Here is a 17,250-nt window from a genome sequence, read left to right as displayed (position 1 = left end):
AACCTGTATGCATATACAGAGACCCCAGGAATGGGAGTTAGTCTGCTTGGTTCTAATTCATGGTTTAAATCTAGCAACAGGAATTGGGATTTGCTGTGATCTACAACCTGTACAATTCATCCATTTGGCTTCAGGGAGGATTATACTGTGCAGAATCAGAGCAAGATTTGTCCCAATAAATATTGGAAGAACCTTTCAATAGTAGATGGGGAAAACAACCTAACTAGTTTTAAGAGGGAGCCTGATACATTTATGAATGAGATTATCTGATGGGTTGTCTGATAGCGGGGACTGGACTCAATGACCTGGGAGGTCCTTTCCAGTCCTATGATCTTATTCCTGGCTCTGTGTGCCCATGATGTGCTCCCTCAAGGCAAGGGACATTGTCTTAAGTGTTTTAGAAAGCATAATCTGACTTAATGAAAATCTGTGTTTAATAACAATTGCTGTGCCTACACATCTGTGAAATGGTAATACTTCCTTATCGTATTTCTTAGCAGTGTTGTGAGACTTTAATAGTTCCTTGGATGAAACAGACACCAGGGTATTATTATTCTGTAACTTTCTTTCACTCACTTCAAGGGGGCAGTACTCTTTTCTGGCTACACCCTGATAATAATTGGCTCTGTTCACCCACTGATGGACACTGATATCAATAGTGATTGGTTTATAGATGTTTACAGTGCCAATTATCCTCTTAGCAATTGTTTGGTTTGCATTTGTCTCTTAGCCAAAAAGGAAATAAAGTGATCTTGTTTTTCTGGATTGTAGACAGCTTCTTGGGGGATGCTGTGTCTGTCTTATTTAATTTCATAAATAATATTTTAACCACTGTGGTAAAAGAGGTGTCTTAATGTGGCTGATTTACCTATGAAGAAGTCTTCTCTGCTGGTTCAAGCAGAGGTGAGAGAGGCAGGACTTCTGGGTTCCGGGTGCCTGTACATTTATGGTGCTATAGCAATCTCCAGTAAAATTTAAAACGGAAGTCTTAATAGAGAACTAGGGTGATCAGATGTCCCAATTTTATAGGGACAATCCCAATCTTTGAGGTTTTGTCTTGAATAGGTGCCTATTTCCCCCCCGGATTTTTCATACTTGCTATCTGGTCAGTGGTCACCCTATAGAGAAGCCTCTGAAGTGGACCTAGGACCAGCAGAAGTTTTTAACGCGCAGCGGGCAGTGGCCTCAGTCCCTCGCTGCCCGCGGCTGCAGGGGGCACTCTTCTAGTTACAACGCTGAGCTCTGCAGAGGGTGGTTGCAAGGGCTGCGTCGGGGACTGGCGCAGGGGGCGCCGTTTCGAACGGTGGAGCTGGAGGTACAGTTAGCCCTGGCGTGCGGCAGGGGGCGCTGCGCCTCGGAACGCTCAGGTTCTGCGGGTTCCATCAGGGATTGTTACATGAGCGCCGCGTTCTGTGCCTCGGACATGCCCAAACAGCGCCTCGAACGTAAACAATAGTCACCGGCCGCGGCTGGAGTTGCTGGCGGGGGAGCGCGCTAGAGCCGCTCGGCTGGAGACCCCGCGCCTGTGCTTTGGGGGCCTGCTACCGTCGGAGAAGCGGCTCCAGCCCCTGCTCCGTTCCCCCCATGGAGGGTCTCTACTCGCTGGGGGTGAGCGTGTTCTCCGACCAGGGAGGCAGGAAATACATGGAGGATGTGACCCAGATCGTGGTGGAGCCGGAGCCGCCGGCTGAAGGGGAGGAGGGCCCCCCTTACAAGGGCGGATCGGTACCTGGAAGCCAGCGGGCGGCCGAGTCCCGGGCCAGGCACGACCTCCTGCCCGCCAGCTGTCGGAGGAGAGGCGCTAGCCCGAAGGCGGCGGAAGAGGAAGAGCAGTCCCCCGGCTCCAGCCAGTGCCCCCGCCGATCCGTGGCCTTCTTCGCCGTGTGTGACGGGCATGGGGGCCGGGAAGCGGCCCAGTTCGCTCGGGAGAACCTCTGGGGTTTCATCAAGAAGCAGAAGGGATTCTGCTCCGCGGAGCCGACCGAGGTGTGCGCGGCCCTGCGCAAGGGCTTCATTGCCTGCCACCGGGCCATGTGGAAAAAGCTGCGTAAGTTACAGGCGCTGCCAGATCTGTTCAACTTCTCCCTTGCTTCTCTCCTAATCTTCACCTCCCCATCGAACTGGTGACGGGGCGGCAGCCGCCCCCCTTCCTGCTTCTCCCGCTGCCTCTCCCATTTGGGAATTGGCTGGGCAGTGGTCGCCTCCCCCCCCCCCCTTTTAGGAGCAGGACAGTCGCCTTTTTACTTCTCTGCGTGCTATTTTCCCCCTGTTCCTTCCAATTTGCACCCCCGCCGCGGGATAAAAAAGCAGCACCTGTCTTCTCTTCTCTCCCCCCATCCCCCGGTGCTTTCCTATTGTCATCCCATTTGGAAACAGCTTAGTATCATTCTCCACTGAGAACAAGACACCACCAACTTTCTCCATGCACTGTTACTGAGAATGGGAAACACACCCCGGTTTCAGCCATCTCTTTCGAACCCTCCTCCCCCTTTTTTTTTCAGACTGGTGAGTTACATGCTTGCAAAGTTTCCCTCTATTGCTGCTGGAAACAGGACACCAACCCCATCATTATCGTTTCAGTCTACATGTGCAGAGGCTGCAAATATGTCTCGCAGGGCCGGGGGGGAATGGTTTTCTGGTTCAATCAAGACATTTGGTAAAGATTTTTTGGGGAAGGGAAAGGACCCCATGCTGTGAGGAGACATTGTGATGGATAGAAATGCACTGTAGGTAAAGACTTGGGATAAAAGAGGAGGGTGATTGTGAAGCTGTGTGTTGCCTTGCTAACAATGGAAGCTGGAACCCCTGCTAAATCTTTTCTGTAGATCTTGTTATCTTATGAAGTTGTGCATGTGGTCATCTCCAGGCTTTCCTTACCCAGAATGCCCTGAGACAAAGGGGGAACTTCTTTTAGTACCATTTGGGGTCCCTTCTAAAGGACCTGGCCGACATTTTTCCTCAATTGCCCCATCTCCAGTTCTGCCCATTGATTGCTGATGGAAGGATTCAAAGCTTGCCTGCTGCAACCGGGATTATTATTCGTTACTTGTTTTACTATTTGAGTATCCAGGAATACGCCCAGTATGTTCCAAAACAAAGAGCACAGTCCCTGCCCTGAAGACCATACAAGCTAATAATACAGCATGACATATGTGAGTGTCCTAATTATACAAGAGAAGAAGGAAAGATTTAGGTGACAATATTATCACGCATGTGATGTTTCCTCACACATCTAGTAGGTGAGACTGCAGAAGTAAATTTCAGGAGGATTTTAAATGTGGTGAGGGTTGTAGCTTATTCATTAGTTTGGGGAGGCTTTATGCATATGGGACAGCATGGAGACAAAGGGGGTAGGAAGGCTGGCAGGGAGAGGGAACACACAATGAGACCAGGTCAAAGATGGAGGCAGGAGTGCTGTGAATATTGGGCCTTGAAGTCCAGGATAAATTAGGATTCCATGCACAACACAGCGGGGAGCCAATGAAGTGAAGGGAATGACATGGTTGAAGGAACAGTCGAGATTTTTTGCAAAAACATTTTGGACAGAGCAGGGTTTTCAGGGGTAAGATATGTATTGGAAAGATCCTGAAAGAATAGGTTGCCATAGTTGGAGTGGGGATGATTAGGGTGTGAGAAAAGTGGCTGTTGAGGCAAAAGAGAGGAGTGGCAGCTGACCCCCAGATTATGGGCTTGCATGACAGGAAGCATGGTGATGATTTGGACCCAAACAATGGGGAGAGAGCATGGAGGAAAAAGATAATGAGCCTGGTTTTCTAGTTGTCTCCCTGCTGAGTGTGGTAACCCAGGGTGGTTTACATAGCATATGCAAACTCCCCACCCCAACTATTGATGTGGTGTAGGAAATGCTATGAGCAACAATTGGTGAGTACCAAACAGAGCTTCTGATGTATAACTGTTCTAAACGGTTTTCAAGGACAGCTAAAGCCAGGGCCCTGTGCACTTGCTGGTAGTTCTGTAACTTCTGTGTAAGTTCTGCAGGAAGCCTTCCTTCCTGATTTCTGGAGCACAAACTTGCTAACTTTTGCTGCAGGTGCAAGAAAACTTGAGGTTTTCATTCAATACAATATTCAAATAAATACTCCATAGTTAAGTCAACCTAACTCCAATGTAGACAGAGCTAGGTTGATGGAAGAATTCTACCATCAGTCTAGCCTGTTGTAGCGGCGGGTTAACTACAATGATGGGGAAAACCTTTCCCGGCAATGTAGGAAGCAACTATACTATAGCAGTGTGGCTGCCGGTGTCGTACTTGTAGTGTACGCGTACCCTGAGTGACTGTCCATGGGTACAGCCAATAAGCCATATTTCCGAGCCAACGACGAAGATCCTGCAAGTGGGATCTGTCTTTGTTTTGTGGGTGTGGGCAGAGTAAAGCTGAGGTAGAGGAGCATTAAAGCAGATTACAAAACTGCTTCGGTTTGTAGCAAAAGCTTTGTTGATCAGCGAGGACCGAGGGTCAGAAAACGAGCATGGGGAGACCAGAAACAAAAGTTCGTTTATGTTTTTTGAATACTCTACTGTGTAATTGCACAACTGTAATAACATTGTTAGTTTTTCTAGCACTGTTTTGCACATTTAAAAACAAACAAACAAAAACTGTTCCACAGTTTATGCAGGATTTTGGTGATATTTTGTGTGGAAGGAAGAAGGGCTTGCTCTGTGTGTGTGTGTGTGTAGAATTAAAACAATTCTTACCATCTTGTTGTTTTATTAAATCTCTTGCTACACAGTGACTACAACTAGCTTAGGTGTAGTTTAATGGCAGGCTTAGAACACTTGCATTCCCTGGAACCTGTCTGAATGGATGTGTTTAGAAAGCAAAACAAAATAATCACAAGGTCCTTTCTGCAAGAGAAGGGTTTTGTTCTGTTCTTGTTCAAAATTTCTCCTTTCCCCCACTATCGTGCACACTGGGCTAGCTGCACTCCTTTGTAATACAAATGCCAAGCTGGTGTCTGTTTTGTCAGTTGGGGCGGGGTATTTATATTTGTGACACCTGTTTAATACTAACTAGTAGTAATGCGTACATTTCTAGCTTTTCAACCCCTGAAGGATATTCACAGGTGGAAGGAGTAGGTACCCGTCTTAACATGTCTCCAAACAAGTTTTCAACTTGCCCATTTAAAATTCGTCACCGTAATGGTTCAAAATAGTGTTACTCAATTGCTCTGGACCATTACTGGAGAGTACTTTATGTAGCCTTGTATATTAAAAACCTAGTGAAGATTTGTTAACACTGTTAACCAGTTTACACACTTCTAATTTGGGGCCTGTCTGTGCCAAAAGTATTAGTGCATGTTAGCACATTTGTCTTCTGCTGTTAAGGACATCCCAAAATCGAACTCCTTTTAAAACAGATTGATACTGTGTGGGAAGAGCTATATGAGTTTAGAACTATTAGGCAGGTGATGGTGTTGTAGATGGACGCTAACATTGAGAATATAATTATATGATTAAATATAAAGGTTGGGCTATAGATCCACAGAAGCGAGAAAACTGTACTTGAATTACATTACTTGGATGTAACAGCAGCTTTTCATTGTTCCTCTGTTGCCGAACATGTAGGAGAGGTTATGTTGTTTACAGGCAGTATGGGTATAATTCTGAGAGGTGAATGTAATTGTGTGTGATGTTGTCTCATCTCAATATTCCTCTTTTGACCACTGTCAACTTAGTGCACAGTGTTAAAGTGGGCAATAATTTATTGTGAACTTAATGATGTACAACTTTGCCTTTAAAGTTGGGTCATTTTGATCTTGCCTTGCAATAGTCTTCTAACTGTCAGAAAAATCCCTATTTATAAAGAATCCTATTGACAGTTCCTCAATCTTAAAGTATTGTTACTAAGACCCCTGGTATGCATTGTGTGTGTTTTTAAGACCGCTTATGTAAACTTCTTAGGATGGAGTAATTGAGCTAAGGCTCCTTCTCAGTGGTCAGGTAGGGAAGAGGAGGGAAGACACAAGGAACATTTGGGAGCCATGACAGTATTTTGAATGAGGGATAGCAGCAGCTGGAACCAGGGGCTTGGGAAGCTGTTGCAGCATTTTGGACAGGAAGAAAACCTAATACTGTCCAGAACAAATAATGCATTGTGACTTTTAACTGATGTGCTCTTGGTGCAGTTGATTTAGGAAAAATGGCTTTTGTCTACCATATTGGATTATCTGGGATATTGGAGTCTGGTATAAACACAGTGCACTGGACTTGTTTTGTCAAAAGGAAACTTGGTCTTACATTTCACATGTACACTTAATGAAGGGGGGGGAAGCTTGAAAGATGCATGTTGCTGGGTTGAGATAATACTCGGTGGCAGGCTACTGAAGTCCTGTTGAGACCTGTGATCCCACTGAAACAAATACTGAACTTAAGCCTCAGTTCCAGATCACCAGATCAGGTGTGGTTAGGTTTGCGTGTCAGCACCTGGCTTCTATACACTGTAGAAAATGTGAAATTACTGTGAGAATCACCACTTATCTAACACAGCTGTTTTATTGCAGTGTATCCTTTAAGATAACTAGCTGCAGCTCACGAGTTAGCTGGGGAATGGGCCACATGAGAATAGTTGTATAGTCAGTGGTGGATACAGTTTCATACTTTTAAAAAAACAAAACAAACCACAAACAAACAGAAAAAGTTAGGATCATTTGTCTGACTATCTGATGTTGTGGTTGTAGGCACACCTGTAACAACCTGTTATGTCTTTAGTTTACGTTTGGTAGAATGAAAAAGAAATTTACATCTTTATATCTTAGTAATTAAAATGAGGGTCTGTCTAGTCTTGGCTTGACTCTAGCTTTGGAATTAACACTGAAACAATTTGTACCAAGAGTTCTTATTCTGGAAGTAAAAGCGCATACCTGAGTACTCCTGAACCTTTTGTTTAGTGTAAGAAAAACAAAAAAACCCACTGCATTGATGTTTTAAAACAACCATTCTGCATTCGGGTTATGAAAAGCCTGATTTTGTTTTTAAGTGGTTAAAACAAGGAAATTGAGTTAAAACTGCTACTCTTGTTAACTCTGGACAGCGTTTGGGTCTTAAAATAATGAAGGGAGGAGGGAGTCTATTAGCCAACTTAAACTTGATGATCTAAGTATGAGGGAGGTTCAGAGTGAAATGGCAGGTAAAATCCACCTTGCATTAGCTAACTTGGGTTAACAGCGCTCCCCTACCCCAGTGAAAACAGAACTGAAGTCTTTTACAAGTACATGTTCAGCATGACAGCACTTTTTTAAAGTAGGCAGATACGCTCATTTTATGAAGTGAGAAGAAACTTGAGGCATGTAAGTGCCTTCCCCCAGAGTCCTATAGCTTTTAGTAATTGATGTGGAATCTTGATTCATCCACTGATGTCTGATCAGGTCTGCGTTCTTTGAAACTAGTATTATGTTAACAGAATCCTTAGTTCTTTGTTTCCGACAATATACAAGTCACTGAATGCTGCATGTCAGATCCATTTTGGGCTAATGCTCATGGATAAACTCTATCCCCACATTTGTTTCAGCTTTTTAAATCTTTTTTTGTGGCCAATGATATTGAATGTATTGCTTGCCCACAGAACAAAGAGGATTTTAATAATTTGTTTACACTAGTTAAAACGCATCTCTCTTGTAGTCCGATATAGCATGATCTGAATCTCTGAAGAAAGTCCTATTCTAGAGTGTATGTAGTAGTCGCCACTAAAACAAATCAAGGCTTAACTTGCTTAAGCCCCTTAATGTAGATGGACATAGGTGGGGCTTAGTGAGAGCCTAAAATCGTGTGCTCTTGCTGTATCTGTTTTGTTTACAAATATGGGATTTTGGTTACAATGCTTTTTATTTTACATAAACACTAATTTGATTGTCTAACACACTTCTTTATTGCTCAAAAGGGTTTATTGCAGCTAATGAGTTCCTACAAGTTTATGTTGTTGTGTCATAAAATCACAGGTTAAATGGAAATGAGGATTTCAGAGTTCTGCCTCAATCTCACCATTTTATGAGTGTATTAAATATATCTACAGTTGTCATGCTTGTTAGACAAAGCCCTTTTTGATCCACCTGTCAGGTCAAATGCAATTTGTGTTCAATAAATAATTGGGGATGAAATTGATATCTGGTGAAATTTTTTAATTCTTCAAGTGATGTCTACTGGCTAAACACACAACTGGAAGTTAGGACTCTGGGGTTCTAGACATAATTTTGTCATTGACTTGCCCTGTGGACTCATTTGCAAAGTGGGTGGGATAGTAGTCGTCCACCTCCTAGGGATCTTGGGACATAATGTTTGTAAAGTAATGTTTGATCCCTTGTTGAATAGTGTTGTAGAAGTACAGAACACTTAGGCCTGGTCTGCACCTAGAACCTAGGTTGACCTGACTACAGCGATCAGGGCTCTGAAAAATTTTGTGCTCTGAGCCCCATAGTTTGGCCCACCTAACCCCTGGTATAGATGTCTCTAGGTCAATGGAATGATTCTTCTTTTGACATAGTTACCATCTTTCGGAGAGGTGGACTACCTACATTGAGGGAAACACTCCTTCTGTCAATGGAAGAAGCATCTACACCACAGTGAGACAGCTGCATCAGTGTAAACATATCCTTATTGTCTGAAGGCTCCAGGCCTTTTTGTTCAGTTAACAGAAGGTGAACAGTGGGAAGGCACCTAAACCTATACAAGAGATAACCTTAAAACAACAGAATTGCTGGGCAAGAATTTTAAAATTATCCATGTCTCTGACTGAAGATTTTGATTCCAAAGAGAGAATCCAAAAAAACCTTTCTTTTTTAAACAATGGCTAAGAAAAACGATAATTGGTGCATTGTGTTTGAATGCAGCTGCCCACGTTGTTTTCCTGCCTCTGCCTCCACACATTCCTTCTGAAGGTTTTATTGGCTTTGTCTATATTGGCCAAAGTAATATTTCTCTTCAAGATTTCGTTCGCGGGGGCCTTTCTCCACCATTGTTGTTGGTATACTGGTGCCAGCCCTGCTACAGTTCAGATTTAGAATAGTGTTCTGTTTCATGCTGGACTTCTTAAAGTGCTTTAAAATCTCCATGGTTACTTTGATTCCTGTGAAATTCAGTGTGGCTTATGGGGGCAAAGGTAGGATTAGTGCCCCAAATTTGGTTCTTGAGGTACAGCTCCCCCTCCTTGTGGGAGGGGGGAAGCAGCTTTTCTTAAGATTCATGGATTCTACCAGGGCTGCAATCCTGGCACAAGGGTCTTAATTGCTCGAGAGTTACCCCTAGAGAGTGCGTGGCACCCAGTATCCCTGGGGGGAGCAAAATTGCAAATGGTATTAAGGAGAGAGTTTAGCTCTCTAGTTAAGCGCGGCCAAATTTTTATGCACCAGATGGATTACTGTGCACACGGAGTAGCCAGAAGGCTTTCTAGCCTGCCAGTTTCTGTTGCAGCTGGTCAGCTGAAGGGGGTATGCAGAATCTCTTGATCCTGACCTACCCTCGGCCAATGTTCAGTTCTGCCCTTGAACTGATATGGTTTGAAGGCGTGTTGCTAAAATCTGTCTTTAAAAAACAATAATTGTGGGGATATGCAATCAAACTGTTTTTGAAAATAAAATAAATTAGACATGTGAATGCTTGCTGGGAGGTGAAGGAGTGGAGGGATGGGGGGAGTAAGTGAAGAGGTGTTTGGGACACCAGCGAGGGGAGGTTGGATTATGGTGATAGGTGGTTGGGGAGAAGGGTTGGGGGGCTCAGATGAGAGGGGGTGAGGATTCTTTCCTTTTAATGATGTAATTCTCCCAGGTTAAAACACCTGGTTTCAAGGCCTAATATGCTGATCTTGCTGTATGTTTTCATTTCCATCCCAGAACATATGGAGGCTGCAACAAAGAGCATGGTTGTCTTGAGTGGTTTGTGAAATTGCTGGAACCTGAAGATAACTCATCCTCACTTTACTGACGCTTGTTTGCTTAAATAAGTGTATAAGGTTCTTCATGTTCTGTTATAAAGTGGATGCCATCGGAAAGTACATACTGTACTAGGGTATTTACTATACTATGGTATTTCTGATATGTGGAATATATACTGCAGTGGAGTGTACTGTACTATGGGAAATGCAGACTCTTCAGTGGTAACCTTTGTAAATGGTAAAGTACAATAGATAAAATATGCCAGAGAAACAAATGCCTTTTCTGATGAGTTTATGGTCTAAGACACGAGCAGGTGCAGTGCAGAACAAGCATAAGATGAGGTTGCTGTTGACAGTCGGCTTCATGGAAAGGTGACCTATCTGATGTTGTTTGAAGGAGGGAGGGAGATTGTGGGACTAGGTGTATCTTAACTGGGGGGCTGCCCCAAACATTAAATGGGCTGTAGGAAAAAATCAGGAGCATAGATGACGTAGACAAAGGGAGCAGTTAGGAGAGAAATTTGGGCACAACTTTTGGAGCAGGAGGGGAGCGTAGGAGGAGATGAAAATAAATGTTGGCAGGGGCAGAGTGGTGACAGTGAGATAAAGCAGGAATTGAATGTGAAGAGGTTTGAATTTAATGTGGAAGGGGAGGAGGAAAAGCCAGTGTTGATATGTAATAAGTCTGAATTGGAGGAGTACGTCTTGGGTAGTAAGTTTTACATGGGGCTGTGGGATAGCTACCATAAGAAGCCTGTGCAGTTCTGTCCTCAATGTGGACATGTAAATAATTTCTCCTGGGTGATGCAGATAGACAATGTATTTTGAACCACTGTTCAGAATATATTTAAAACCCAAATACGCATAGATATAAAGGCAGTCATTCTGTTCCCTGTAAGGGTTTGCAATGTCCAGACAACTAAGTGACCTGAATTATCTGACACTCCTACAACTTCTAATAGGGAGGTGAACATTAGGCTTCACTGAATCTTGGGAGGTATTCTCAACTAACACCCACATCTCTTATTTTGTGTACTTATTTCCTCCAGCAGCAGTCAGGCAACTAAACCCTGGGAGATGCCTTTCAAAATCTCACCTCAGTATTCTGATCTCAGTTTGGATTATTTTTTATTCTTTAATCTGAAGGTAAATTAATTTTATGCTCCTAGAAAGGAAGGACCTGAGGGTATTGGTTTGAACCAGTCATAATGTGGTCATACACGCACCTCATTGTAATTTATTCAGACCTCTCTGATACACCCCTTACTCTGGATCTGCTATGCCCCTACTTCCTTGGTTTTTGTTTCTTCATGAATAGAAATTAACAACTGTGCTAAAATCTGTGGGTTTTATTTAACGTAGACAGACAGAGACTATGAAGGCCATTTTCAGTGTGACTTGTGGTAAGGCTTGAAACAGATGAAGAAGAAACACCTCTTCAACCACTTAGTTTCTAGTTTGACTGACGCTGGCATGATTTGACCTCAATATGACTTATTAATCCATTCTTGACATCATGGCAAAATATTTTTCTTCGGGTAGTTGTAATATCTTGGGGTTTTTTTAATAATCTCCTGAGGGGGGAGTTAATTACAAGTTTCAGGAATAAAAATGTAGCTTTTATTTCTCATTGCAGCAGAGTGGCCGAAGACCATGACTGGCCTCCCAAGCACATCAGGAACTACCGCCAGTGTGGTAATTATCCGTGGGTCAAAGATGTATGTGGCGCATGTTGGAGATTCAGGAGTGGTGCTGGGAGTCCAGGATGACCCTAAAGACGACTTTATTAGGGCTGTGGAGGTGACACAGGACCATAAGCCTGAACTTCCAAAAGAAAAGGAGAGAATCGAAGGGCTTGGGGGCAGGTAACTCTGTGTTTTGTTTCTCATTTCAATTTCTCATTTTCACTGTCCTTGTCCTGGGTTCAAGTCTACTTGTGCATTCACACAGCTCAGTGAAGCTGTTTGAACCTTTTCTGTGTTTCGACCATTTGGGCTCTGACTATCCAGTGGGTTTGCTGTGGGGAAGTAGTTGTGTTATTTTAGTGTCTGGTACTAATGCCGTTTTGCTGGACGTTTATGGGGTGGGATGATTTTTGATTTCTGAATGGAAGCCCAATGAAATCTCCAAAGTGAGAAGTATATTTGGGGTTTTGAAAAAAGTGGGAGGGGAAAAAAGGGGTGGTTGCTGACTGACCTTGTTCTCCTTGGCTTAAGAGTGTTTGAAAGAGAAATTTGTCTTTCCATGTAAATATTAACTATGAGCTGTAGCGCGCTTTTTCTAGCAAATGAAGAAAATATTAAGGTTTTGGTAGCAACGTAGTATTAGTTTTGCAGTTGGTAAGGCCTCAGTTGGAATACAGTACCCTGTACTGGCAGAAGATGGTATCTTCCATATCTAATTAGGATCTATCTGCTCTATAAAAGTAAAATTTCTGATGCATTTTTACATTGCCCTTGAGGTAACAAGGCCAGCTGTAGAATAGGCCTTGCAAGACTTTTCTTTAAAGAAAACTAACATCACAAATTAATAACAGGACATAGATGTATATTTAAACATTGTAAATCTGAACGTTAAGTCATAGTATTTGAACATTGCTACCTCCTCTTCTTGCCAAAGCTGAGTTTAGGTTTCTTTTCCATGAACTGACTGATGCTAAAACATCCCAGAAGGAGTCAAATTGCAGTCATGCATGTTCCCTATAGCTGAGAGGTAGGGGAGCAAGTAGGAAGCCTTGTCAGATGCCACCAGTGCTGTGAAACAAACCTCAGGGCTCGAATCTGGCACAGCTTCACAGGAGCCCTATGCTCTTTTGTTCAACAGTACTGCACCAGATGGATGGGCAGCATTCCCTTCTTTTAGCAGCTCAGATGCAGAGATCACTGAAGGTTTTCCTGTTGACATCGTTCACTCAAGAACCCTGTCAGCTCATTAACCTTCAGATATTTGTGTCTTTAGCAGGTGGAAGCAGATCAGCTAGCTGCATTTGGGATAAGAGGTTTCTGAAATGATAACTTGCTGTTTCACTAGGTTAGTGCCTGTAGATGTTACAGGTTTCCAAATGTGCTTTTCTGTCACTGGCTGAAGGACACGGAATATATTTTGAAGTTCCTAGTTGCAAGTGGGCAACTCCTAGAATTTCCTTTTTTACAGGAGTGGTGGGGATTGATATTGTCATCTTGTTGGTGGTCCTCCAGCTTTTCCCAGAGTTGGTGATGAAACTGGCAGAGACTGCCCAGCTACTCCCAGAACTGTGAGACATGTGCCACTTGTCAGGAGTATAGTGGGATTGTGCTTGCAGGACATCTTCACTTCCCGTGAGAGAGAGAGGGGAGAAGAGGAGAATTGGATCTGCTAGTCAAATTAAGAAAGCTTCCCTGCTAAAAATCTGTTTAAATGTCAGCGTGGGATGGGATCTTCTTCCAGGCAGAAATAACATTAACAAGATTTGGCCATTAGGGTTCCAAATGAGCATGGTGAATCTGAGGACATAGTCTCTGTGGTCCTTCCTGCTATGCATGTCACATACATGCCACGCAATAATGGGGCTTAATTCATCACTGATGTAAGGGCTTCAAAGTCCCTGGAGTTCCACCTGGAATAAATGTCATACAAGGAGTTTGGAGGCTGCTCCATAGCTTTTCAGTGTCTAATTGCCTATGGCTATTCCATAAGTGAAGCTAGCTTTGGTGCCTGGTCCATAGCTTGTTGGAGAGTAAGCTTATTAGCAAGCTGCACCAGTGCCTTTTCCCAGTACCTCTTCTGGGTATATGGCTCATTGCCGCTCACCAAAATAAGCCTCTTATTCCGCATGGCTTCTCCTTCACGTCCCCAATAACTTTGTGCGAACTAATCTCACTGCCCAACATCTGAGAGCAGGTGTTAAAATTTAAATGTAGAGCTGTTTCTTTCATTCAGGCTTGAGAGCAGATGATGACTGTTCTGTTATTTCTGCCTCCTGTTGCTACTCTAGCAAGAAAACCTCTACATAAGACTGTTTAAGGTGGCTCTTTTCAATTTTTTTTAAACCACTCACTGCTGCTGCTGACTATCAGAGCCACAGCGGATAGTAAAAACGAGAGAGAGAACCCTAAATAACACAGCCCTTTGGGGTTTGACATTGATGTTATGCAGCCCAGCATCTCAGGGGAATAAACTTTCAGTTTGTCTCCTCCTCTGATGTGGGGGAGACATTTAGTGGCGTTCAGATGATCAGCAGGAAGCCAAAAATCCTCACAGCTTTTCATCTTTCTTTCAGTCCCCTTTGCCTTGTCTGCCAAAGCTGGGCTAAAACCCTCAAATTATCACAATCTCACTGTGTTCTGAAGGGTGCGTCTACACTGCAGGCCTTGACCGAGGTCATAGCATTCATTCCATATGCAATTGGGGTAACTGTTTCTGCAACTTAAACCGTACAAAGTCAGCTGGGTTGTGACTAACTGTTTTTTTTAATCTACACCCCTTTGTTTCTAATACCTCTAGTGTGATCAATAAGTCTGGTGTAAATCGGGTTGTCTGGAAGAGACCTCGGCTGACTCACAATGGCCCTGTGCGGAGGAGTACAGTCATTGACCAGATTCCATTCCTGGCCGTGGCACGAGCGCTTGGTAAGTGGTGTCCAGGCCTAGCACCGGTGAAGTAAGATACCTAAATGTTGAAGCCACAAAACAAGCCGCGGTATCTTTTTATAGAAGGGAAGATGTCCTTGCATATAGAGCACCCGAGCAGTGTGAACAGAGGATTTCCCAAATAGAGCTGGAGAGGGTTTGGCTTAATGGGTGAGTGAAAGCTCTCCCCTGTGATATACAGGACGTGCATCCCTGTTAGTCTTGTGAAGCTGGCTTCTTCACTTCAACACAAGTTTTTTTTCCCCTTAAAGGCAGTATGTGTCTGTGAGCTGGAGGGGCATGCTGAGTCTTCTCTGTTGAAATAAATGGAAACCACTCCAGAATGCTTGATGAGGTGATATCCAGCATTATTGAAGCAAAATGTGAGAGACCTGATTCTTCCCTTTGTTGAAGCCTACTATTTTCCACCTAAAGGTCCCAGGAAATAACAGAAGAATTACTGCCAACTATAAGACTTAGCCATATATTTTTACATATATATTTTTGCCTTTGGTGTGTTGGGATTTTGTGGTTCCCAATAAAAACCAAGTCAGATGCAGAATCAAGGGTCTTCAATTCAATTCAGTTCAACAAGACTTTGTTCAATGTGCACAAAGGGAGAGACCCTGGTACAAAAATCAGCCAGAGTCCCTCCAGCAAGGAGCCCCTCCCATTGCTATTTATAGCACTTGGCAGTTGCATAACAAGTTACATAACACAAACCTTTAACCAGTCATATTTAACCTTTCTATATATGGATTTGTTCATCACATGCTTATACTTCTCCACTCTACATGTTGAGCTTGCCCCCCCCCCCTTTGGCCTTTTCTAGAATGTTCCTAGGGTGGTGAGCCACAGCATGCTTCTTTATGCATAAGTACCATGACTTCACTCCTCTTGGGATAGTTGGTCAGCACTCTTATGACTGCATCGTTGTTCCTCAACCAGCCAGCAGAGGCTGTCAGTGAGGCAGTCTGGCTTCAGAAGTGTGGTATCTCACGTAGTAATTGCTTAGTAATATTGCCACTGGCTTACAAGTCAGTGCTGTCTGTGCTTCACCTGAAACTGTCCAATGCTAAGAGCAAGTGATATTGCTCTTTTGTGTGACAATAACAGACACGCTAACTTGAATTACATAGCAAGTGTAGGTATCATGTGGCAAACTTGGGGTGTGGAGAAAGCAAGATGAGGGATCAGGTAAAGAACATGGCTTGACATGGCGAAAAAGTAACACGGCTCTTCTTTAAATTATATTAGTAGTCTCTATGTAACACCTTGCAAGTGTTCATTATGCTTCAAAACCCCTGTTGGAGACATTATCCTTGTTTTGTAGCTGGTAAAACAGAGCCAAAGAGGTTAAGTGAGTTGCTCAAGGTTAGGAGACATAGCGGAGCTGTGGAACAAACCTAGGAATTGCGACTTTCAGTCTTGCACTCCAGTTAACTAGCCAAACATGCACTTGCTTCTCTTTTCTACGAGTGAGTGTGTATTGCTCTGGAGACTGTAGAAGAGTTTTTAATTTAGTTAAAGGTTCATTCTCCCCTTTCCTTCTTCCTTTTTGTGGGTTTTGAACTGGTCACGTGAATTTTCCAGAAGGTCCAATGGTGTTTGGGTCTGATTCCTCTCAGCAAGTCAGACAAAAGGGTTTTGGCTAGTTTCTATGTGCAGATGGGGATTCAGGGAATGATCCACCTGTTAGGCTCCTGTTGTGGCCTTTACCATTCTCATCTGGATGGAAAGGGTTGCTGGAGAGTCTGGGTGCAAGAGAGGAGAAAATGAGAACATTTGTCCTATGGTAGCAGTTCTTGTATTCGAAGTCCAGCATGCTTGGATCTTTAAAAAGATGTCCCTAGATGACCTAAAGATGCCAAGTTTACACTGGCTTGAATGACAGTGTTTTGGTTAACATCCTCTTCATGCATGAGGTATGGCTAACCTCTTGGGAGAAGGAACGCAGCTGTGCTCCTTTTCCCAGGACCCAGATGGTGCACAGATGCTCAGTTTGGAAACAGGATTTGACTCTGTGAGGGGCATGCTGGCCTCACAAGCTGCTTACACAAGGCCTACTACAACTAAAATCATTGATATTCATGCTACTAAGCTCCATTCGACCACTTGGCTAGCTCCCAGCATTGCTGCTCTGGTTGGCACCAACACTTCATGCACTGAAGCCTCCCAAATAATTCAGTTTGCTCTGACACTAATAACCAGGTTAACCCTGACATACTTTTCTGTTACCAGCACTGTAGTCAATTTCACTAGTTACAAGTACAACAAATGGTTCCGCTGTACCCAGATTTGGACATTACACTAATTCTTTGCAGGATGCCAGCAACATAAAATATAGATACCAGATGTACAGGTAGCTAAATGATTGTCTAGGCCAAATTTTTTTTGCCAGGGGGACATCAGTCTGTTAAATAGGCATTCCAATCTGCCTCTAGCAGGCAATGGTACAGAAGTGCATCTGCTCACAGACTGCAAATTTCTGGATACAGACAAGGTAATTATATCTTGTGTGTGTTCCCAGCTTTTGCTCTTCTAACACTTCACAGTGAGATTAATGAGATTTCCCAACTTTCTGCAGCTCATGTCTGTTCCTTAATCTCTTTTTATTCTGATATGGAAATGGGGACATTTTAATTTTGATGATCTATTGATTTTCATTCTCTAAACCTGGTGATCACTGTAAGGAATGCAGTGAACATTTTAAATATAGCCAATGCCATAGAAAAACAAATATTTGGACAGCAAACATGA

The 17,250-nt window shown here is 43.4% G+C and overlaps 1 protein-coding gene across 1 annotated transcript in view; it reads left to right on the top strand.

Annotated features, from left to right (window-relative positions):
* The first annotated feature begins 1,358 nt into the window (after positions 1-1,358).
* The window catches only part of PPM1D (protein phosphatase, Mg2+/Mn2+ dependent 1D), a 37,278-nt gene continuing 21,386 nt past the window's right edge, over positions 1,359-17,250 (top strand). The window contains exons 1-3 of the mRNA XM_073315483.1: positions 1,359-2,047; positions 11,520-11,748; positions 14,366-14,490. Of these exons, the coding sequence (XP_073171584.1) occupies positions 1,585-2,047; positions 11,520-11,748; positions 14,366-14,490 (817 nt within the window). The 5' untranslated portion in view covers positions 1,359-1,584. The remainder of the gene's footprint in view (positions 2,048-11,519; positions 11,749-14,365; positions 14,491-17,250) is intronic.

The sequence above is a fragment of the Lepidochelys kempii genome, chromosome 17, assembly GCF_965140265.1.
Source record: "Lepidochelys kempii isolate rLepKem1 chromosome 17, rLepKem1.hap2, whole genome shotgun sequence".
Classification (NCBI taxonomy): domain Eukaryota; kingdom Metazoa; phylum Chordata; order Testudines; family Cheloniidae; genus Lepidochelys; species Lepidochelys kempii.
Note: the sequence above shows the minus strand (reverse complement) of the source record. Positions and strands in the feature narration are given on the sequence as shown.